A 25,712-nucleotide genomic window follows, 5' to 3' on the forward strand; every position below is an offset into this window, starting at 1 on the left:
ATAAGCTTCCTTAACCATATGAGTCTGCAACGGAAAGAAGTCAGTCAGAGCATCACAGGTAAAGGTAGTCAAGCCTAGCCATCTGGAAGACCCTAACTCTATCTCCCTTCTGGAACATAAACAAAAGAACAAAACAGGAGCTGCTCTTGCCCCACTTCCAACAGTCTCCGACTATTAAAAAGCATATACAGTACTGTGACTTTTTTGTCTGTCTGTGGTCCAGGTCTGGGACCCAAAGAAACAGTCACCAAGGTGTGAAGTTTTGAAGGGCCAACAAATACAGATGAGTTTGAATGTCTGTGCTTCCATATGGTAATAGTGCTCCTTCTGGTCTGCAACTACAGTAGGAAACTTGGGATACACAGCAATGGTGTCAGGAACTTCAGGCATCTTACTTATGATCAAGCAATTGATCCATCACTAAAACATCATAAAAACCTAAAATTTAGACTGAATGAAGACTTAGGCCTGATCTACCCATGCAGCAGAATAAGTAGTCTGAATTTTAGTCTGCAGGTGAGGCATGCCATTTTTTACTGCTCTCTCATGCATGCAATTTCTTGCAAGTTTAATAAAAACAACATTTATTATTATTATTATGTCTAGTTTGTAGGGTGGCTATGTGTCCAACTTTATAGTGGACAATCCTCTATTTGAAGGACTATCCAGTCTGAGGCAAGTTTAAAGACAAAGAGCAATAAGAAGAGAGAGGAGCAGTTAGCACCGGATAACAAACTGAACAGGCACACAGGTCGTCTGGTCACAGTTCTCCCCACTATGGTCAGATATATTCCATTTCTATTTAAATGAAAGTAATTATTTCTAATTTGCATTGACACATCTGCATTAGCATATGCAAATGTTATGCAAATATGTATGCTCTTTTTGTGTGTGATGCAGTTCCTCTTTTTGGGTGATGTGTAAGTGATCACCCTAGAGAGAGTCTATCTCAGCTGGTATGCTGCTGTGGTAATTATTTTCATTGCAGAGCATTTACTGCTGGCTGGGGCTTATGGGAGTTATTGTCCAAAACATCACCACATCAGCTAGGTCTGACTTAGTGCTGAATGCTTTTATTGAGAGGGGGGAGGGGATATCCATTGTTAAACACTTAATCACACATCTGTGATCATGATTAATATAATATAAATTGCTCGTGCTGATAGCAACAGTCACACTGCATTAAATAACTTAACTAGCTCCTGCTATTTAAAATCTCCAGGTTTGTTTAACATATGCCTAATTAAATTTCTAATCGTACTTTAAATGCCTAATTCCAATGTAGGTAATGAGTTAAGGAGGATTTTGGAAGGAAAATAAAAGATCAGTGTGATTAAAGTAATTTTCTGTGTTGCTGGTTCCAAGTACCCGATGGCAAAAGCTGATGAATTCCATCTCTGATTCATTTCAGTTTTGTGCCAATGTACCAATGCTGATTTCAGTGCGGTTAACTTAGATTAAAGGAGACCACAGAATGCATTTATTATCTCATTTGAAACAATGGTGCCAAATATTTGCAGGTTTGGAATGTGTTTTTGCAGGAATTAATTCTTTTAATGAGTGATCTAATCATACTATTTAGCGTGGGTCAGACTGTGTACACTATGCTAGGGGGTGCCACATTCCACCCAGGCCAAGAATTCTGTCCTTTTGCAGGCTCTGAAAGAGAGTGGCATTCAGAAATGTCACTGGAGAGAAGCTGCAGAAGTTCTCCTATATGTCTCACAACTGGCACTATGACCCCCCCACTCCTCCTTCGTGCATTATTTATTTATTTATTTATTTTATTTATTTATTAGATTTATATCCCACCCTTTCTCCCAGTAGGAGCTGAATCACCACCATAGTCTTGGGTCTAGGGGATTTGAAGAGAGCCAGGAACAAACAAGTGTTCTTAAATACTCTTAACTATAATCCAAATCAGATTTTGCTGGCTGTGTCCACACTATACATTTAAAGCACTCTTATGCCACTTTGACAGTCATGGCTTCCCCCAAAGAATCCTAGTGACTGTGGTTTGTTCAGGTTCTCCTAAAAACTCCTAGCACCCTTTACAAATGGTAGTTCCCATAATTCTTTGGGGAAAGCCCTGACTGTTAAAAGTGATATAAGAGTGCTTTAAATGTATGGTGTGGATGTGGTCCTACTGTAGAGCAGGGCTGGGGTTTGCTGCATAGTTCCGATCCACTTGCATTCTGATAGTCCATTGTTTTGATCCTGATCTGCCCTTTTTTGTTCCTGCTTGCTCTCACGTTGTGCGCATTTTTGGATGATTCAATCCGCAGTTAATTTTTTTTTGGCCAAAATTTTGTAGTTATCCACGTAGATACTTATGTAAATGATGATACTATTTGACATGGTTTTGTGGCAGTGGGAAAAATGTGTAATTTTTAGGTAGCTTACGTGAATGATCACAGTGTTCCACGTGGTTTTTTGATGGTGGGAAAAACATTGTGCAATTTTGGTAGTTTACGTGAATGATCACAGTGTTCCACGTGGTTTTTTGGCGGTGGGAAAACAGTCGTCATAACCGCAGTTAGGAATGCAACAGCTGTGATTATGAAAATAACTCAACATAAAATCGGGGGGGGGAGTTCGAAAGCATGCCGATTACAGACGCAGCCCGCAGAAAAAAAATAGGTGCCGGTCCGAAAGGATGGCAAACTATTGAATTCAGCTGGAATCCAGTGCCTGGTCTGATTGAGTGAATATTCTCCCCCATTCCTACTCTACAGCATGTTCTGTGTATTTATGCCAAACTATACATTACATTAAATGAGTGATTGAATTTAACACGCTTGTTGTTGCTATTTAATGGCTGGGGTGATCAGGAATAGGACTGTGATGTGTGGAGAAGAGGGTTACTTAACCCTTTTCTGCTGTGTCACTGTCTCAATGAAAATTGCCCTCCCCAGTTGCTATTTGTAATGGGAGGGAAATTGCTATCATTCAGACCTGAAAGACTGAAGGAGAGAAAAAAGAATTCTACCAATTACAAATGCTTCAGTGCACTGTTTACTAGGGAAAGTTCTTAATTTCTGGTTCCTATTTTGTCCCTAATTTGCCTTTGGGCAACGTTTTGTTAGTGTGTGCCAGGTGTTAGCACTGGGAGTATTCAGTTAGGTTGAGTTGTTAGGTGTCAACCCCCACTTCCCCAGTAATAATTAAATCTATGAGTGAAGGCAGCAGATGCATCTTGTCCCCATTACATACGCATATTAATACAGACACATGTGCATTAAGACACCAGTTTGACATTTCACATGCTGCAGATGATGACGTTCAGTGTGAACTGTTGATAGTAATGCATTTTAGGGTTGTTTCTAGATGACCTGTTTGCTGAGCATTTATTCTGATCTGTTTGCACAAAGTTTGTTGGGAGGTTATACAACACCAGTCTGAGTATTAATTCTGTTTTGTTTTCAGGCAGGTTCACTTTATCATCACAAAAAGTCAAATTTTGGGAGGAAGTGGGTTTGTTGCAAAAGACTGGCAGGTCACCTTTGACTGAACAACCTGAATTTGCTGGTATGTGAGCGAATCCCACCCGAAAATAGCAACAGTCCAGAAATGCCCTTGGACAGTCATATTTTGCTAGTACATCTTCGGTTAAAAAGGGGAAAAGATCCTCTTTACTCTGAAAATAATGCACGGCAGGGTACAGGCAGTGAATGCAGAACGTTAATCAGTGTGCAATAGTTGAAGGATGGACTAGTTATGTGATCCTTGTGAGATTAGTGCTGCAGTCCTAAGCATGCTTATTAGAGAGTAAACCCCATTAAACACAGTGAGACTTACCTTCAAGTAAACATGTATAGGATTGTGCCATAGGAGTGTTACAAAATCACAAAAGTGGATCTATTTTCCTCTGAGAAAAGTTAAACAGCGAGCTCATCTACATTATGGTTTACTGTATATTTGGTGCTACTTTTAATTTGCATGACTCACATGACTTTATTAACAAACAGAAGCTATCACGCAGTTCCCCCCCTGTAAATCTGTACTAACCCAATCCACTGATAATATGAAAAGGGGGGGGAAGTCTTCACTCCTTATCTTTAGTGCTTGCAAACTCTTTGCTCTGATGCTTTTAGGTGGATATATCAATCATTCCCCTATCTACATCTACTATCTCCTCCTCCCTTCTTTCATTTCATTTCCTGTGGGCTGACAAGCAACTTCTGGCTGCTCTCCTGTGTTCTGCTGGCCTTTTTTATGTTGCTGCAAACAGTGCTGTTATTTCTTTTCCCTCTAACTTGTGTGCAAAAGCGTAACACTGCTCAAACAAAGATTTGTATTTCAGCTGTATCATACCAGTGGAAATACAAATAATCGGACTTCCAGGTTGTTGTTTTTAAATGGAACCTACTGCAGCTGGTAGAATAAACTGAACATGCTTGGTTGCCAAGCAACCAGAGCGAGTGGAAATGTTAGAGGGTGTGGTCATTAAGAAACAGCGTGATTGATCCCTTCCCTCAATGTGAATGGAAAACATCATGTTTGCAACTGGCACTGAGCCCTTACTGTGGACGGTGAAAATCGAAAATGGAGGTAAAAACAGCATCTTCAGTACAAAGTAATGCTCCCATATGGATAAGCCCAGAGTGCAATAAATCTCACATCCCCATCAGCTTACAGCTGCTTCCTGTGTTATACTTCTGGCATGTGTCTGTATCATTCACATTTACAATCATTTGCTTTAAAATGCATATTTGATATTGGGATGTGTTGCGCAGAGCTCCTGATTGTCCAAACCTCTTTGTAGCTGATAGGTGTATAGGAAGATTCCTGGCTTGCATGTGTATTAGGTGAATTGAAATATAGAGATGCCTTTTAAACATTTTGTTAGTGCAAGTTGCTTTTACTCTTCAGGTTATAGCTCCCTATCCTAGGTCTCCCAGGTCTATCTTTTCTTGGGTAGAATGTGCTGCAGCTATTGCAGGCAACACAACCCAAGGCTTCCACTGCACTATGAAGTATCAGAATGTTCAAATAGTTTGAATATTTCCAAGTACAAGGAAAAGTAACTTTAAAAAATTGTCATTTTAGACAATATTTTAAAGGATTTTTTCATTGTTTTGCCTTATTCTGAAAATGGTGGAGCTTTTTAAATGCTTTGAGGATCAGATATGCACAAGGAGAGTCTTGCTGTGGCATTCTAATTGTTTATATACGCTTATATAAACTCTGGAAGACAAACTTTAAATTGCTGTGCCTTTTTGGAATTTTTCCATCTGGAAAAGGAAATACAAAACTCTCCAGTCCTGATTTCCTTTGGAAACCTGCATCAGGGTTTATTCATCATTCTGAGCAAATGGGCTGTCTCAAAACAATGTATTCCAGGAACAGCTTTCATTTCAGTGCCCTTTGAGAAATAGTCAAAGTCCACCCACCCAACCTGTCTTGTCTAAAGAGATAGCCTATTAGTTAATATAGTTAATAAGATTTCACGTCTTAATATTAAGGGATGCACAGTACAACTGCCCATAGAATACTCATGGCCAAAACCATTTTGTTGAAATACTTTGGTGCCTTAATTATGACCCAAAAGCAAATACATGCAAGCCAGAATGCTATAGAAACAAAATGTGAGATTGCATAATTCCCAGCTTGGCTTTGGGAAAGGTCTATACGTGGTCACCATGTGCTGTCTGCTTAGCTTTTTTGGCAATGGAAACTATAGATGGTCACATTAAAAGCATACGAAGAGTTGCTAGATCAGGGCAATGGTTCATCTCATCCAGCATCCTGTTCTCACAGTGGCCAACCAGATGCCTATGGGAAGCCCACAAGCAGAACCTGAGTATGACCGCACTCACCCCACTTATGATTCCCAGCAACTGGCATTCAGAGGCAAACTGCTTCTGACAGTGGAGGTAGAAGATAGTCATTGATAGCCTTATGCTCTATGAATTTGTCTAATTCTCTTTTAAAGCCATCAGAATTGGTGGCCATCAGTGCCTCCTGTGGGAGCAGATTCCATAGTTTAACTATGTTTTGTGTGAAGAAGTACTTTCTTTTGTCTGTCCTGAACATTCCAACATTCAGCTTCATTGGATGTTCACAAGTTCTAGTGTTATGAAAGAGGGAGAAAAGCTTTTCTCCACAGCAAGCATACATTTTATGCACGTTTTGCCATGTGTATCATGTGCCCACCATACTGCTGTTCTGGGAGTCAGAAATACTAATCCTAGAGACCTCCTAATACCCATCCACATGCAACATATACTGAATGGAGCCACTTCCAGCATAAGATCTTACGCATTCGTCGGGACCTAGACTCTCATTTTATAGCAGTTAACCCTAGTGAGGTGTCTGGTGCACAGTCTTATCATGTCTTGTTGGATGAGTTTCAGTCGGTTCAGTTCGAGGACGTGGACAAGGTGCTTGGACAGGTACGTGCAACCACTTCGGTACTAGATCCTTGCCCCTCTTGGCTAATAAAAACTGGCAAGGAGGGAACAGTTGGCTGGGCCAGCGAAGTGATAAATGCCTCCTTGCGAGAGGGAGTGGTCCCTGGCTGTCTGAAGGAGGCAGCAGTGAGACCACTCCTGAAAAAGCCTTCCCTGGACCCAGAGGATTTCAGCAGCTACAGACCAGTGGCAAATGTTCCATATCTCGGCAAGATCTTGGAACGAGTGGTTGCTGACCAGCTCCAGGCGCTATTGGATGAAACCAATTATCTAGATCCATTTCAATCGGGTTTCAGGCCTGGTTTTGGCACTGAGACAGCCTTGGTCGCCCTGTTTGATGATCTATGTCGGGAGAGAGACAGAGGGAGTGTAACTCTGTTGATTCTCCTTGATCTCTCAGCGGCTTTTGATACCATCGACCATGGTATCCTTCTGGAGAGGCTTGCGGAGTTGGGAGTTGGAGGCACTGTGTGGCAGTGGTTCTGCTCCTACTTGGCAGGCCGTCTCCAGAAGATAGTGCTTGGGGAACATTGCTCGACACCGTGGGTACTCCAATGTGGGGTCCCGCAGGGTTCGGTTTTGTCTCCCATGCTTTTTAACATCTATATGAAGCCGTTGGGTGCGGTCATCAGGAGTTTTGGAGTGCGTTGTCACCAGTACGCTGATGACACGCAGCTCTACTTCTCCTTTTCATCTTCCTCAGGTGAGGCGGTCAATGTGCTGAACCGTTGCCTGGACGCGACAATGGACTGGATGAGAACTAACAAACTGAGACTCAATCCTGATAAGACTGAGATGCTGTTGGTGGATGGTTTTTCCAATCAGATGGTGGATACATATCCTGTCCTGGATGGGGTTACACTCCCCCTAAAGGAACAGGTTCGCAGTCTGGGAGTCGTTCTAGACTCTTCCCTGTCACTTGAGGCTCATGTAGCCTCGGTGGCACGGAATGCATTCTACCAACTTCTATTGGTAGCCCAGCTACGTCCCTACCTGAGTAAGGAGGATCTTATATCAGTAGTACATGCTCTGGTAACCTCACGTTTGGATTACTGTAATGCGCTCTACGTAGGGCTACCTCTGAAGACGGTTCGGAAGCTACAGCTGGTGCAAAATGCGGCGGCCAGACTGCTAACAAGAACGAAGCGGTCTGACCATATAACACCTGTTTTGGCCCGCTTGCACAGGCTTCCAATACACTTCCGGGCCAAATTCAAAGTGTTGGTATTAACCTATAAAGCCTTATACGGCGCGGGACCTCGATATCTGTCGGAACGCCTCTCCCGCTATGAACCGGCTCGTACACTACTGTCTGCTACGAAGGCCCTCCTCCGGGTCCCGACTCATAGGGAGGCCCGGAGGGCAGTGACAAGATCAAGGGCCTTCTCAGTGGTGGAGAAGAACTATGGAATAGTCTCCCCGAGGAAGTTCGCCTGGCGCCGACACTATCATCCTTTCGGCGCCAGGTTAAAACCTTTCTCTATTCCGAGGCATTTTAATTTTTTGTTAATGATTGTAATGTTTGTAATTTGATTTTAGCCTTTGCTGTTTTTAGATTGTGAAATTTGATTTTAGACTGATGTTTTTGTATTATATTGTATTTTATTGTATCTATGTTCACCGCCCAGAGAGCTATTGCTAGTCGGGCGGTATATAAGTTTTAAAAATAAATAAATAAATAAATGACCTATTAATGAGTCTGGCCCACATGTTGCATATTTGGTTTCAGAAGCTAAAACAGTTTTTACATCACTGCCTTAGATAATCAATTTGAGATTTCCAAAGGTACTATCATTTCAGATTTGACATGTTTCTTTTGCTTTAAAAATGCAAAATGGTCTCTACCAATTCAAAAGCACATGTTGGATGGAAATGTACTCCAGGGAATACAGCATGTTTTACTTGTCTTGATATTATTACAACCTAATTGTAGGTTGGAGATGGATTATAGTTTTTGAGAGTGTTAAAGGCTGTGTGTAAAAGGCATTATTGCCTATGACACTGACATGCAGAATCATTCCACTTTGCCTTTGGAAAAGTGATTTTGGGATATTTTTGTAGTGTGCCCCAAACTAGCAAAACCTGTTCACGGGTGTACATTGAAGATAATGTTGCCTCCATCATCCCACTTTAAACTTTCTTTAAAACTGTCTCCAGCTTTAGACATTGACATTAACAGCTCTCTGACCTATAATGGTACAATTTTAGTGCAAATGTGCTTGTTTAGCTTTTTAACTAAGAATTTCTACAAAAATCATGCTCCTCCAAGATGCTGAGAAATGAAGTCTTAGCGTTCTATTGACACAAACGTGGAATTGCATTATGTATCTCTCCATAATCTTTGCTTTTATAGTGGCATGAAAACAGAAAAAAAAGAGAGTTAAGCGTAGATAAAGCAAAACAAAGGGGGAGATGGAAATGAATTTGATACTGTGGGCCCTCATTTGTAATAGAGTGCTGGATGGATGATCTTGAGGAATTCAGTCACTAACTTTAATGAGAATATTAAGTAACGACACAATGCAAGATGGGTGAACTGAGGTAAAATGAAATTTGACGTCAACAGTGCACGTTGCAGCAGGGTCAACAGTTCATTGTTTTATAGATTCTAATAAGCTTCCAACACTGAATACAGAATGTAAAGTGCTTCCAGGCTGGTGGCTGATAGAGTTTCTCAGTCACTGATCTTCTCTTGTAAGCTACTTGCAGAACTGCAATTACCTTTCCAGACTTTGGGGAGTATAGCAGTTGTGTATGTGTCCTATCAATCATCCTATGATTGATATTATTGCACTTTCTTGCCTAAAATTATTATTGCTCCTTACCTGGAGTGGTATTGGTCAAGAGGTGAGTGGATGGGAGGAGGTATCATATGCTTCTACAATGGGGGAAGGGAGCAAGCTGCTGGGTGTGTGTGCTATTTCAGTGCTTATAGATAGGGACCAGTTGGCTTTGGTTAGGAGAAAGGATGCTAGATACATTATTTTTATTTATTTTATTTTATTAAATTTATATACCGCCCATAGCTGAAGGTCTCTGGGCGGTTCGCAACAGTCATACATCAAATACAAATAAACCACATATTTAGACAGTTTAAAAAAAAATTAAGGCTATCACTCCTTCTGCACTGTTCTCCAGCCATCAAAATTTGGGTGACCATGGCAATGAATGCTGGCCCAGTTGGTTGTTTCCCTATACTATCTAGATTTATCAATTAAAACTTATTTAGTTTGTGCCAAAGGGCTTAATGGAAATGAATGAAAACCAACCCTCATCCTTCACTGATCTGCTCCATTCTGCTAGAATGTTATAGAATGGAACCCAGGAACTGAGTTTTATAAATACAATATGGTCCCCCCTTTATTTATTTATTGTATGTTTATAACCTGCTTCCCAACAAATGTTGCCAAAGTGGTGTATAGCAAAGCTGTCAGGAAACATAATTTGTAATAGAAATAAATACGTACATAGCAGTTTAAAAAGAAATTTTAAATTTTTGTTGCACACATTTCAGTATGCGTTATAAAATGGTTGAGTCAGACTGCAAGAAAGGCCCTCTTAAAAAGATAAGCTTTCAATAGCCATCAAAAAGCAAGAATACTAGGTATTCTTGTCAGACGCTGATTCCTGAGAGCTGGAGCAATAATGCGCTTTACCTCTGGGGCATACGGTACTCTTAACAACACCCTATCAGAGGAATGCAATTGCTGAGCAGGGGTATATGGGGCAAGGTGACCCCTCAGATAACCTGGCCGCAAGTTGTATAGGTCTTTAAATGCTAGAAGCAAAATCTTGAACTGAGCCCAGTGCCATGTTGGCAGCCAGCGCAGTTCCCTTAGTAGAGATAGTTAGATGTGTTGATGGGATATCCCAGTCAATAGCCAAGATGCTGCATTCTGCCCTAGTTGCAGCTTCCAGACTATGTTCGAGGGAAGCCCCATATAGAGTGAGTTGCAATAATCTAGTCTTGAGGTTGCCTATGCCTGGACCACTGTGGCCAAGTTGTCCCAGTCCACAAATGGACGCAGGTGTTTTACCAGCCAAAGTTGATAAAAGGCACTCCTAGCCACTGAGGCTACCTCTGCCTCCAACAACAGAGATGGATCCAAGAGCACACCCAGACTCTATACCTGTTATTCAGAGGAAGTGCAACCTCATCCAGGGCAAGTAGCTGACCCATTTTTGAACATAGGAACCACTCACCCAGAGGACATCTGTCTTGCCTGGATGCAAACTCAGCTTATTGGCCCTCATCCAGCCCACTTCTGCATCTAGACACTAATCTAGGGCCTGAACTGTCACTCCTTCTTCAGATGTTACCGAGAAATAGAGCTATTTATCATCAGCCTACTGATGATGCTTTGCTCCAAATCCTCTAATGCCCACTCCCTAAAATGTCATATAATTGTTCAATAGCATTGGGAGCTAAATAGCACCCTGTGTCATTCCATAGCACAAGTAATTAATAAAAGCAATTCAGATAGACAGAAATTCCTATGCCAGAACAGATCATTTTGTCTGCAGTAATTGCATTATGCAGTTATAACAACCAATAGTTTAAAATGCTTGATTACTGGTCAATATCTTATTTCACTTAGTATAATACTATGCTTTAGAAGCCCTTGCACATTGTGGTTAAAATTGGAATTGCTAAACTTCATTTCAGTGTGCTGCTGCTGCCATCTCATTTGAACAAAGGCTCCTATCACGTCTCTTCCTCTGTAAAGCTATAAGCTCCTAGTAATCAGAAGTGGTTCAAATATTATATAGCTTTCTTCCCTAGGAATTCATAAATGCTTGGAGCCCAATGTTTATTATCATTATCATTACTCAGCATGCTATGAAATGGTTAAAAAGAAGTCCATCTTAAAACACAGTAGCAAACACTGATATAGCTGGCTGTGTGGCCATCTGTATCACACATATTTATAAGTAATGTTTACAATTAGATTCAACAAGGAGGACCTACAAAAAAATGTTGCAGAGTGAAGTGCTCCTGGTTCAAGATTTCAGCCACCCCATTCCATTCTCCCGGTTTTCTGACCTCTGCCCAAAACAATCAGTCAGCATTTCATGTCCAGTGTAGATGCCTCAGTCCTCACTGGACTGCTTTAGGGAGTCCCTTTCTTAAAAAAAAACACGACGACTACTTTTACGAACCTTCCGCCCCCCAGCTTGCTGATACATCTCCTCTTGTGATTTGGTGGTATCATTTTGACTATATAAGCAACAACGTCCTTCTCATGAAGATTGGGATTAGTATTTACAAGCCTGAATGAAGCACTGGTTGGTAGCTAACAATTCTGCTTTCAAAGTGATAAGCTAGAACTCACTGGGATGGGAGGAGAATAGAGTTTACCAATTCTCTTCTCTTCCTTGGGATCCAGCACATTCACACTAAAGCACAGTTTGGTTTCGCATGATGTGTGAATGTGGGCAGTGACTGATATTAACCAAGTTGCCATGGTATATGTGTGACACTTGATAAACTGGTGATATCCTGACAAATAGTGAAGATAATTATAAGACTGTCTTGCTGTAAGATATGTGGTAAAACTCTCCTCTTAATTTATCACAGATATGTGGTAGAACTCGTCTCATGGGGGTGTGGCTAGGTGAGCCACAAGATGGCCGTTTAATCTCTTAGCACCTCTTCCCCCTGGAGGGAAAAAACCCTTTTTGCAGCATTTAGCCACTGAAACTTGCAAATATTGATCTGCTTGGCTACTAGGGTATGATATCTTCCTATATTAAGACCAAAGAAGGAGCACTTGAAGGCTATTTTTGTCCAGTTGAACTGGATATTTCTACCTCAAACAAAAGGCCTCTAACAGACAACATGGCACCCAGACATCCTAAATCAGCACAAAGGTCTCATGACGATATGAGACAAAACACTTCTAATTTCAAGGAAGAACGGGCCTCACAATTAGGATTATTGGAGAAAACACTAGAAGGAAGCTGGATGGCAGCAATAAGACCCATAGATGATAAATTAGAAATACTGAACTCTCGGCTGGGGAAATTGCCACCACAGCCTCAGAAGCTATGGACATGGGCTTGACAAACTCACGAGGATATACTATTTCTGAAATATGAAAATAAAATTCTCAAAAATAAGCTGACAGAATTGGAAAATCACAGCCATAGATCAACCCTGAGATTCCGTGGAATTAAAGAAAATGCGGAAGAACATTCACCTTCAACTGTGTCTTTTAAAGCGGGATGGCTTGCTTCAATTATACCTGACCTAGAAATAACAGCTGAAGACTTTGATAGAGCTCATCGTGCACTAACTACAAAACCTAAGGATTTTGCTCCACCGAGGGACATCATAGTTTGTTTTTCAAGGTCAATGATGTTTTCAAAGTCAATAATGGTCCTTCAAGATTTCAGCCCTGAAATCTTGAAAAAATGCAGGGAATTACTCCATATCACAACCTGGTTGCAAACAGCAGGTATTTGTTACAGGTGGGGCTTCCCCTTTCGTCTGATTGTTCCACGGAACGGACAAATATTAACCGCAACCACAATACGGGAAACAGTGTCCCTATTACAATTATGCAACAGAGAAGGACCTAAGGACTCAGACTTACTACCTGAAGATGGGGAAGAAGGAGTAAGGAATCAAAATAAAGAGAGAAAATGGCAAAGGAAATGACCAGGAAAACAATTTTACAAAAGTCTCATTGTGGTGGACGAGGGGGAGAATCGACAAGAGGCATCAGGTGCATCGTGACAGTTGTCGACTTCGCAGATACATTTCAAGCAGCAAGAAAATAAAATATCAACACTTTAGGAGCTATTAGCAATTTCAGTGGTAGTATTAAATATAAGTAAAAAGGTGAGAGTGAATGCGTATGTCCCCATAGATATAGGGAAATGTGGACATATACGCATACCCAATACCTGGTTAAATGAAGGGAAATTATTTTCAGGGGACGTCGTTCCTTTTTTATTGTTACTTCCTATATTTTAGGGAGAAATATCGGGGGGAAGGTAGCGAGATTATTCTTTTTTTATATTAATTTGTAATATTATATAATTTGGCTGCTTCCCCTGGAAGGAGATAGTGTGCTGATAACACACGGGGCATAGGCCAGTGTCCCACACCAATGGGTGTGGGTGCAGTTGCAGCAGGTTTGTGGGACTGCACTGGATAAACTCTATATTGTTTTAATTAGTTAATAGGTAGTTGTAGTGGTTAAGGTGTTGGACTATGACCTGGGAGACCAGGGTTTGAATCCCCACATAGCCATGAAGCTCACTGGGTGACCTTGGGCTAGTCACTGCCTCTCAGTCTCATGAAAGCCCTATTCATAGGGTCACCATAAGTCGGAATCTACTTGAAGGCAGTACATTTACATTTATATAATTACATTAATGGTAAAAAAAATTAGGAGGGAAGGGGGGTAAAGGCAATGGTAATATCAAAAGGGAATGAGAATATATCATATTTTAGTTTAGGTACTTATAATCTGTTAACGTAAAATATATCTATGGGAAAAAGAAATGGTTTTAAAATAGTGACTTTAAATGTTAAAGGTTTAGGTAATGTAATAAAAAGAAAAAGGATAACATAATATGTTAGGAAAATGAATCCTACAATAACTTTTCTACAAGAGACACACAAAATTATAAACAGAGATTCTTTGTTTAATCATAGATATTTTGGAGAGCAATACGTAGCATCAGGTTCCTCTAAGGCAAGAGGGGTGGCTATTATTTTTAAGGCCAATTTCCCTTTTGTAGCAGAAAAAATATGGAAAGATCCAGGGGGCCATTTCCTCTTTATAAAAGGACTGCTTAATGGTACTGATTACTTTACAATTGGCACAATCTATGATCCCAATAATGGACAAATTAAATTCTTAACCACCCCCTTAAAAAAACTTTTCAAAAAGGAGAATTGATAAGGGGGTGACTTCAACATTAATCTTAGAGGGATGACATCCTTTTTTAAAAAAGAGGAAGAGTAACACTGGTAAAAAGCAGAGGAAACAATCCCCACTTTCTCAGGATAAACAACAATTTGCTACTATTCTCAAGAAATTTAATTTAAAAGATACCTGGACTGAATTACACCCAAGAGATTATAGCTTTACTTTTTTTCTCAATGACCTCTAAATCCCATTCCAGGTTGGACAGTATCCTCATCACAACAGATCTGCTCCCATCATTAATGAATGCAGAAATAGGAGCAACAGGAATCGCAGATAATGCTCCAGTCTCAATAACTATAGAAAATACACAATCCAATAAGAAACCCTTCGACTGGAAATTGAACCCACCACACAGTCAACTAGAGACACCATCCAAAATGCTTTAAATAATTATTTGAAAGAAAATAATACCCCGAGAATGCCAATCAGAACTCAGTGGGAGGCTATGAAAGTTGTGCTCAGGGGAATTTGTATAAAAGAACTATATGAAATGAAAAACAGAAATAATTTGCAAATTAATAAATTAGACAATGAGATAAAAAATCTAGTACAAAAATATGGGAAAATAGGTTCCCATCAGATTTATAAACAAATAGAAATGAAACGTAAAGAATTAGACCTACTGAAAGTTAATAAAATCATGGTTAACATTCTATACGCCAAAGGTTTTATGAGTTTGGTAGCAGAGGCTTACAGTTAGTAGCAAACAGGATTAAACAAAAACACAAAAAATACACCATAACTACAATACAAAAGAAAGATGGCTCAATAGCTTGTCCTCCAATGGAAATTAGGGAGACATTTGCTACTTTATTTAAAAACCTATACCAAAATAATACTGTGGATCCAGAAAATATTGAGAAATTTATACGAAAAGCAGAACTTAAATCCCTGCAAGAAACAGATAAAAGAACACTAATGAAAAATATTAGTACAGAGGAAACTGAATCAGTAATTAAATCCCTTAAAACAAATAAAACACCAGGACCAGCTGGTTTTACCAATGAATTATACAAACTATATAGATCAATCTTGATTCCACAATTATCAAACCTTTTTAACAGTATATTTCAAGGTGACCTTTTCCCACAGATGTGAGATTGTGGTCCTCGACTGATAGATTCCTATAGACCCATAGCACTTCTTAATACAGACTATAACATCTTTACTTCAATTATAGCCAATAGATTACAACATTTAATTCCAAAATTAATTTATTCTGATCAATCTGGTTTTGTGCCACATAGACAAATTGCTGACCCCAAAAGAAGAATTTTAGATCTTATTAATTATTGTAAAATTAATCAATTGCCCCTAGCCTTTTTATCTCTAGATATTTTTAAGCATTTGATTGCATACATTGGCCTTTTTTAATATCAGTAACACAAAAAATGACTTTTGGTAATGAATTTATAGCACTTTTAAAAAAACATTCCTCAACTATAGCATCTGTAAAAATTAGTGGAATTGACTCACCTTATATTGACATATATTGTGGCACCAACAAGGATGCCCGTTGCCACCTCGCCTACTTCTCTTAGCAATATAACCATTACCACAACATTTGAGAAACAACAATAAAATAAAGGGAATTGAAAATGGGAATGAAACACATTTGGTTAGTATATACGCAGATGGTACAGCCCTACCTTTACAAACCCAGTAGAAGCTGTACCTCATATCAAAAATATATTGGAAACTTCTGCAAATATCTCTGGGCTTTGGGTGAACCTTAAAAAATCTGAAGCATTATGCTTCAATATTCCTCCTGCCGCCCAGAGGCAATTCTCATCTGTCCTGGGGATTAGTTTATGCCCAAGACAGTTGAGATATTTAGGTATACAGATACATAAAAATATGAATAAACTGTTTTTGGTTAATTATAAGCCCTTGTGGTATAATGTAAAGCCAGTATTAAAATTATTAATTTAAACTTTATCTGCTAGAATAGCCACAATAAAAATGAATGTTTTACCAAAATTAACATTTCTTTTTCCTGAACTCCCAGTATATGTAGCTGAAAAACAACTCAAAATTTGGCAAAAGGAATTAAGTCATTTTATTTTTGAGAAAAAATCTCCTGGGATTAAAAATAAATAAATTCATAAATCCAATAAAGGGGGATGGGGAGTCCCACACATAAAATTTTATTATGATGCCAATCAGTTATACCACCTACTGCAACTGTTAATAGGTAATAAATAAAAATGATTCAATTAGAAAACACCGAAATACAAGACATTCCGCTGGTAATATGGCGCCTTAGACTAAAAGCAAATAAAACAATAATGCAAGTCAATAAAAACCCATTTGCAACTGATTTGCTTAGGGTGTGGGGACAATGGTCATGACGACTCATACCTAAACCTTCTCCTTTAGTCCCTTTATTCTTTCACCAGGACTTTTTCAATAAAAACAGATATTTACCATGGCAACAATGGCAGGAACAAGCATTACTTCATTTAAGAGATTTTTACCCAAATAAAGTTTAAATAAGAGAAATAAACTTTAAACAAATAGTGGGCCAATCAGGATTTCAATGGCTTTTTTGGAGACAAATTCATGATTTTCTTACCTGCCGAAAAATCAAAGCACAAGCAATATCAAACCTATAATCTTTCAAAAATGTTGGCAGCACAAAATGGAAAAAAGGGATTATTTCTAGACTACATAACTTACTTTTAGATATGGGGTCAGAACAGCTAATAGGATCCAAACATCAATGGGAGGGAGATTGGTTGACGGAACTGGATAAAAGAGACTGGGAACAATTATGGAATAACTGTTTGATACCCACTTCGTCCCATCAAGTTTGGGAGGTAATATTGAACATTGCCCATCACTGGTACGTTACTCCAGTATACCTGTTGAGGGTGAACCACACTCTTTCCCCTAAATGTTAGAGAGGATGTGGTTCAATTGGTATGTACTACCATATGTGGTGGACATGTGAAAAAGTTAAAACCTTTTGGAATGCTATTTTCAAATAAATTAATCAAATAACCAATCAAGACATCACTCAAACACTACAGCTTGCTATTTTAAATTTATTGATTGATTCCAGTAAGAACGTACAATGTAAGAACTTGATAGGTCATCTACTTATGGCAGCACATCATACAATTGCCAAGCCACTGGAAAGACCTAAAGGGTGCTTCACTAAAATATTGGTTTCAGAAAATATGGCATATAGCACCCATGGAAAAATTAACATCTAAGCTCCGAATAGCAAGGGGAGAGTTGAAGAAAGAAACCTTTGTGGACTCTTTATACCTTTCATAATGTGTGTAAGCCAAACAACACACGGATGGACACCACCAATAGAATATGTGGCCAGTTGGAATGCCTAACCATAAAATACTTTAATTTAGATAAGGTTTCGTATACTATTTATTTTCTAGTTTTGCTAACATATTAAATATTATAATAAAGTAAAGTGCATATAGAACATACCATTGCCTGGGAGGGGGGGATATAGGTTAGGGAGATATAGTAAATATAAGATAGTTTAGTAAGTTCTATTTTTTATGTGTAGATTGTATTTTGATTATTGATGTTGTGTTAAAGATTTGTAATATTCTAAAATTTAATAAAAAGTATATATATAGAACTCGTCTCATAATTTAGCAGGATGATGCTGTCAGAGACTGAGATCTCCTGCCTGAGTGATAGCCTTTTCCCTAGAATGTGGGAGGCAGCACTATTACCAGCTTCAAACTTCCCAGGGACAAGAAGGCCTCTAATCTGAAGGGATCTGGGTTGATAAAGCCTTGCTTTACCAAATAAGAACAGTTCTTATTTAGGATAGATAGATAAATATAGACACACACACACATGTGGATGGATCAGAAAGGCCAAAAGTATGTAAGGGTGGATTAAAAGGTAATAGTCCATACAAATATACTTAATTAATTCATGTCCTTTCTATTAGTCCCAATCATAATATTAAAGCAGGCAAGAGAAGGATGATTATTTTTCTTTCCACCTTGGTCTCTATATTAGAAATAGAAAGACCTGACCATTCCAGTTCTCTGTTTCTCCTTTTTACAATCATAAATGCAGTTCTCCACCTTTCTATAGAAATTTGTGATTTTAAAAAAAATCCTCATGTAAATTCTTCAGCACTATAGTGCAAATTTCTAACAAACATTTTTATATGCAGTTTTGACTAATGTACACATTTTGAAAGCAATTTCTCCTAATATAAGGCATTTTTGTAAACATTGGTTCGAAGACTGCATCACAAAATTGGAATAAGTGTGAACTTCGAAGGGTGGCTGTGTTTTGATTCTCAAATTGTTTCAGAAAGTGCAAATTGAATTGATTCGGTTTCAAATGCGAACTGAATTGAATTTCTCCCCCATCCCTACTCTGTGTCAGCCCATACAAGAACCAAACTATTCAGGATGAACTCTTTCACCCCAAAAAAGCTTCATCGGCTTGGCTGTATCATCCTTCCAGGAAAGTAAGGATTTTGTAGGGACAGAAGTGTTGTAAGATGTGTGATAAAAATAATCATCTGTGTCCATCAACACATCAAGTGGCTACAAGGACGCTGTGATCAATTACCACATGACAAATAGTTGTCTTCATTCATTCGTTGTCCCGCAGTGACATGATACATTGTTTATTGGTTCGTTTATCCAAGAGAGCCAGTTTAAACCAATCCATTAAAACTGTTTTCAAAAAAGGATACCATTGGCATAAAAAAGTACCTAGCGCAAAATGCCTTTTGTCCCCTAAATTCAGACTGCTTTGGTTTTACTTTTATTTTTACATTAATCAAATTCCAGCAAAGGGAGAAGGAAAAAGAAATAAATAAACCAATTGATTTTAAATCAATGCAGCTCCCGGTGTACAACATGCAAATAGGTTGCCTAGAAAGGATTAGCAAACACACTATTTTCAGGATGGGTGTTTTTACAGTCTTTCAGGAGGGTAAGACAAAGGAGAAAGGTAATTGCTAAAAGAGAAATATTGAAGATTATTGAAACAGAGATATGGAAATATTTGAACAGTATTTCAAATCAGTACCTTTGTTCACATTCAGCAAATTTCTGGATTCGAGATCTAGATTCGTACCTGCATCAGCTCTATCATTCTATCAGCATGGAGCAGTAGAGACATAAAGTCTGTACTCAGGGTGGAAGCCTCTAATTGCAAAGATGCAGAACCATAAGGTTTTATTCAAAAGGTTTCAAACTTGCATTGGCTTGCATGTATGCAGGCAACCCGCTTGCATTGGCTGCCTGTATGTTTCCGAGCTCGATTCAAGGTGCTGGTTTTGACCTATGAAGCCTTACACGGCTTGGGACCACAATACCTGATGGAACGCCTCTCCCGATACGAACCCACCCGTACACTACATTCAAGATCAAAGACCCTCCTCCGGGTGCCTACTCCAAGGGAAGCTCGGAGGCTGGGAACAAGGGAGAGGGCCTTCTCAGTGGTGGCCCCCAAATTATGGAATGATCTTTGTGACAAGGTGCGCCTGGTGCCAACACTGTTATCTTTTCGGCGCCAGGTCAAGACTTTCCTCTTCTCCCAGGCATTTTAGCATGTGTTTTTAAATTGTTTTTATATTGTTTTGAATTTTAAAATTGTGTTTTAAATTGTTTTTAAAATATGTTTTTAAATTGTGTATTTGTTTTAATGTTTTTGATTGCTGTAAACCGCCCAGAGAGCTTCGGCTATGGGGCGGTATACAAGTGCAATCAATCAATCAATCAATCAAATAAATAAATAAAACAAGTAGCTTAGAATATTCTAATTTCTTTCAAAAGTATTGCATGCTCTCAAAGAGAAATATGCAGGCTCTTGTAGGAAAGGCGCAAAGAATCTTGAACAGGACTGCGTAAGGTCTTGGACATCTGGAACTTCTTCCCAAAGCAGGTTTGGTACTTCAGAGCACTTTCCTTTTTGATCCAATGACACCATTCTTGCGACTGCCGCCTTTGGCTTTCTACTTACCAGCTGCTGCTACCACCTTGTTAAAATGTATTAGTGAACATGTGCAGGTGTAAACATGGCTGATGTCTGCTAAGAGGAACGGTGATGCCTATGTTTACATTTGCGTTTGTGAACATTAAATACTGAAAAACAGGAGGGGGGCTAGTGGACAGCAGGATGGCAGGCAGCAGCAGTGAGGGGAGAAGAGAGCAGTAGGCAGGAAAACAGAGCTCATACTAGCCTCCCAGAGGTCCCCCCACCTCACATGCCAATGACCCAAATAAACATACTAATCTCAGCATGTAGCCCTATCTGTAAGTATCATGAAGACCGTATGTGCTCCCTACATAACAAAATATACATATACATTTAGATCTTCATTTATTGCTGTGATATTTGCTTGTTCCCTTTTACTTACCCTCTATTTTGAAGATAGTAAGATGAGGTCTGCAGTGGAAAGCACCCAGAGCATTTCCTGCACAATGCATCCAGAGACCCTGGAAGACCCACGTTGCTGTTATCACTGATGATGCCCTGCTAGTTACTTTCCATTCATTTGAGGCAGTGGCTGTAATAATTGCTGCTATTCCACATAAACAAAAGAGGAATGCTATAATCTGTATTCCTGACATGTTCCCTGTATGGCATGAAATCTCCAGTGACTTGTTATGTCACAATGGAAAGAGGAGAGCACTTTTAGCTGTCTAGTACAACATTAGCAAATTACATGTGAACAAGTGTTAATCGAGTTGCAAATTTAGTTTTTCTTCAAGTCTGGCTAGCACCTGAACTCATGAGTCTCATACTGTATTTGTGTACGAAAAAAGAGTAGACAATATTGGCTTAGAAATATTTAGCAATGGCAACAGATATAACTATTGCTAATTTGCAATTCTAGAATGTTGTTTTTTAATATTCTTTTCTTTCTTGGCATTCTGACATTTAAGTTAATGCTTAATTTTTAGTTAATCTGAAACACAACAAACTTTGTAACTAAAAAATAAGTGCAGAGTCCAAGTTGCACAGTAGAGCTTGACATGGATTTTAGCGAAACATATATGGATACATTTTAATAGAGGACCATGAATGAAACCCAGGTGTGATTCAGGACTGAATCCCTTTGGTCAAAAAATATTGCCAGACTTTTTCCTCCTATCCATGCTCCAGTTCATAGAAGTGCAAAATTAAAACAAGGCCTGTTTTTAGCATATATTTATTAAAATATATTTTAAAGTGTTATTTATTTAAAAGTGATGGACAGATTAATTATTTATATAAAAGTGATGGAGAGATTAAGACGGTCCACCCCTGGAGACTAATGGAATCCACAGAATTCCTGAATGTCCATGGGAAGTTCCCAGTAAATAGAGCAGGTGACCCTGTTGAAGCCCTTGTCACGCTGTGGAACAGTGAGGTGCGTTGGGTTCTTGACATGGTTGCTCCTGAGCGCCCTCTCAGACATAGTGGAGCCCAGTCCGCACCTTGGTACACCAGTGAGCTAAGGGCAATTAAACAGGCTGGATGACAGCTAGAGTGCAAGTGGTGAAAGACCTGCTGTGAGGCTGATCAAGCACGAGTAAAACATCATAACTGTGCCTACTGCGCAGCAGTGAGGGCGGCAAAGTAGGCCCACTTCTCTCCCACCATCACATCCTCAAGTAGCCATCCAGAGGAGCTATTCCATATTGTCAGGGGTCTGTTGGCATCAACTCCAGGAAATGGAGTTTTAGACCTTTTGGAAGCCCACTGTGAATTGTTTGCAAGACACTTTGAAGGTAAAGTTGCTTGCCTCCGAAGCAATCTTGATGCCTCATCCACATCTGCTGTAGTCTGCAGTGTGGTGTCCAGTGCAACGTCTGCTGCAGCTTGTTGGGATCAGTTTCAGTTTATGTGACCTGATGACATGGACAAGGTGCTTGTGACAATGTGGCCAGCAATGTGTCCTCTTGACCCTTGCATTTCTTGGCTTATTAGAGCTTGATGAGGGAGTTTGATCAAGTGGATCCAGGGTGCGGTCAATGCATCGTTGTGGGAGGGAGCGGTTCCAGCCACCCTAAAAGAGGCAATGATCCAACTGCTCCTGTAAAAGCCCACCCTGGACCCATTGGTTTGCGACAACTACCGTCCAGTCGTAAATACCCCCTTTTTAGCAAAGGTGATCGAGAGGGTTGTGGTGCAGCAATTGCAAGTACTCTTGAATGATACAGATTATCTTGACCCATTCCAGTCTGGGTTCAAGCCTGGTTATGGGACTGACTTGGCCTTGGTCGTTCTGAAGGATGACCTTTATCAGGAGAAGGACAGGGAGAGTGTGACCCTGTTATTCTTACTTGATCTCTCAGTGGCTTTTGATAGCATTGACCGTGGTATCCCTCTGGGCCAACTAGGTGAGATGGGTATTGGAGGCACTGTTTCACCAATTCTATTTCCAGTTCCAATCTCCAGTTCCAATCCTATCTCCAGGGATGTTTTCAGAGAATAGCATTGGGTGATTGTATTTTGGCCTCCTGGCAGTTATGCTGTGGGGTGCTGCAGGTACCATCTTGTCCCCGATGCTATTTAACTTCTATATGAAGCCTGTGGGAGAGGTCATCAGGAGATAAGGGGCGAGGTGTCAGCAGCACACTGATGATACCCAGCTCTATTTCTCTGTAACATCTGAATCGGAAGAGGCCGTACAAGCCTTGGACCACTGCCTGGACTCGGCGGTCAGCTGGATGAGGGCCAATAAACTGACTCTGAATCCTAGCAAGATGGAGGTGCTGTGGGTTGGTGGTTCCCAAATTCAGATAATTGGTCAGTTGCCAGCTTTGGTTGGGGCTGTACTCCCTCTGAAAGAACAGGTCTGTAGTCTGGGGATGGTCCTGGATGCATCTTTGTCACTAAAGGCACAGGTGACCTCAGTGGCTAGGAGTGCCTTTTACTAGCTGCGGCTAGTAAGACAGCTGCGGCCATTTCTGGACCAGGATAGCCTAATCACTGTTGTCCATGCACTGGTAACCTCCAGGCTGGATTACTGTAATCCAGAGGTAGTAGAATAATTCTTTTTATCCATAAGATAGCAATGGTGGTCTCTCCACTGGTAAAGGAGGAAGGGAGAGAGGCAGAGACCGCTACTCAGATCTTTGCATGTCAAACCAAGTGCCCCCCCCTCAGCCAGCAAGCATAATCTCTCTCACTTAACCATCTCCTGGACCCTGCCCTGCCACCAACTAAGGGACACTCACCAGACAGGATGGTGGAGGCCACTTTGTCTGCCAGTATTCTCTCTCTCTCTCTCTCTCTCTCTCTCTCTCTCTCTCTCTCTCACACACACACACACACACACACACACACACACACACACACACGTTGTCGTCTATCATCTCCACAGTTCTTTATCTCCATTCTGCTGCTGCCTCCTTCTCCTCCTTTATCCATGTTCATGCCCTCCAGCTCGTTTTGCCCTCCACTCCATTTTTCACCACCACCATCCATTTTTTAAACAATTGTTTTCTCCACTCCACACCGTCTTACTCTCCACTCTCTCCCTCATTGCCTCCTACCCACCCACAGAGCATGAGGGAAGAGCGACGCTGCACAGAAGCCCGGTTTGAGGCACATGATTTTCATCCACAAATCAGAGGAGCAGAAGACTTCCTCTGCTTCCCCCCCGCCAAGTAATGCCCAGAGATAATGCTGGAAACATTACAATCACTCCACAAAAGTAATAAAATTACTCCTAGTTCTATTACAATCAAAATGTAAAGGAATTACCCACTCGTTCCTTAAAAAAAGCAGCCTGATTGGTAACAAGGACCAGACGGTCTGAACATATAAAACCGATTCTGGCCCGCTTGCATTGACTACCTATATGTTTCCAAGCTCTATTCAAGGTGCTGGTTTTAACCTATAAAGCCTTACACGGCTTTGGGCCACAATACCTGATGGAGCGCCTCTCCCGATACGAACCCACCCGTACACTACGCTCAACATCCAAGGTCCTCCTCTGGGTGCCTACTCCAAGGGAAGCTGGGAGGCTGGCCACAAGGGAGAGGGCCTTCTCAGTGGTGTCCCCCAAATTATGGAATGATCTACCTGATGAGGTGCACCTGGCACCAACACTGTTATCTTTTCCGTGCCAGGTCAAGACTTTCCTCTTCTCCCAGGCATTTTAGTATGTGTTTTTAAATTGTTTTAAATTTTTAAATTGTGTTTTAAATTGTTTTTAAAAGATGTGTTTTAAATTTGTATATTTGTTTTAATGTTATTAGTTACTGTAAACCAGCCAGAGAGCTTTGGCTATGGGGTGGTATATAAATACAATAAATAAATAAAATAAATAAATAATAGTAATGAATTACAAGTAACAAATTTCTTTCAAGCTCTGCTCCTGCAGATGCCATCGTATCAGGAGGTCCGATCCGCACAACATAGGAAGCGGACCTTTAGTGCAGAGGCACTTACCCTTTGGAATTCCATTCCCTTAAATATTAGACAGGTGCCATCTCTGTTATCTTTTTGGCGCCTACTGAAGACCTTCCTGTTTCAACAAGCCTTTTAAGGAGAAACCTTATCCCAGACTGCATCTGTGGTGCAATTGCTTTTTAATACGTTTTAACGCTTTTAAAAAAAGATTATTTTAAAGATGCTCTGTTTTAATATGTTTTAAAGGATTTTTGTTTTAATATATTTTAAAGTTTGTTTTAACGATGTTTTAGAGTGTTTTTAGTGTTTTTGGTTTCCTGCAGTTTAAACTACATGTGATGCTAACGCTTCCCCTGGAATTTTGGCTGTTGTTTTTTTTTAAATACAGACATGGACACAGCAATATGAACCAAAAGGTCTGTGCGGGGGACGGTCTCCTTATCCTTTTCCCTTCTGAGGTTTTTATACTGAAAATTGTCCCCAGCTGTTTTTGTTTTTTTTAATGCTCTTATGCTTTTAAACATAAAGTGGGTGGGAGATGTGGTTTTTCAGCAGCACCAACAAGAGAAACCCCATCAGCTGTGAAAGAGAGAGAGAGAGAGAGAGAGAGAGAGAGAAAGAAAGAAAGAAATGGGGGTGGAATAGACGTGGCCCAGGGTCACCTGGGTTTAGCCCTCAGTGGTCACAACACTTTAAAAAAGTACTGAAGTGGGAGAAGAACGTTAACCAGTAATTTTTAAGTAACTTATTTCCAAGTTAAAAGCTAATGTGTTAATCTATTTGAATCTTCCTTCTGTAATCATGGAGCAGTCTGATATGTAAAAAATAACTTTATCCTGGTTCACAAATGGGCCTTTGGATTGTAAGGAGGCTGGTGGATCACAGAAGTTTGGTAATGATCTCTCACATTACTCTTCAACCCTGAGTTAGCATGTGTAAAGGCCTTGAAATTGATAAGCTTGAGTGTGCCTAGCAGAGTGTGGGATTGTGGCCAAAGTTC

General features: G+C 40.0%; 1 protein-coding gene across 1 annotated transcript in view; it reads right to left on the reverse strand.

The window, feature by feature from the left end:
- Positions 1-21,134, reverse strand: part of CLDN10 (claudin 10) — a 107,179-nt gene extending 86,045 nt beyond the window's left edge. Inside the window, exon 1 of the mRNA XM_061629361.1 lies at positions 20,724-21,134. Within this exon, the coding sequence (XP_061485345.1) occupies positions 20,724-20,937 (214 nt within the window). The 5' untranslated portion in view covers positions 20,938-21,134. The remainder of the gene's footprint in view (positions 1-20,723) is intronic.
- Positions 21,135-25,712: the final 4,578 nt, after the last annotated feature.

This window comes from Rhineura floridana, chromosome 5, assembly GCF_030035675.1.
Source record: "Rhineura floridana isolate rRhiFlo1 chromosome 5, rRhiFlo1.hap2, whole genome shotgun sequence".
NCBI classification, from domain to species: domain Eukaryota; kingdom Metazoa; phylum Chordata; class Lepidosauria; order Squamata; family Rhineuridae; genus Rhineura; species Rhineura floridana.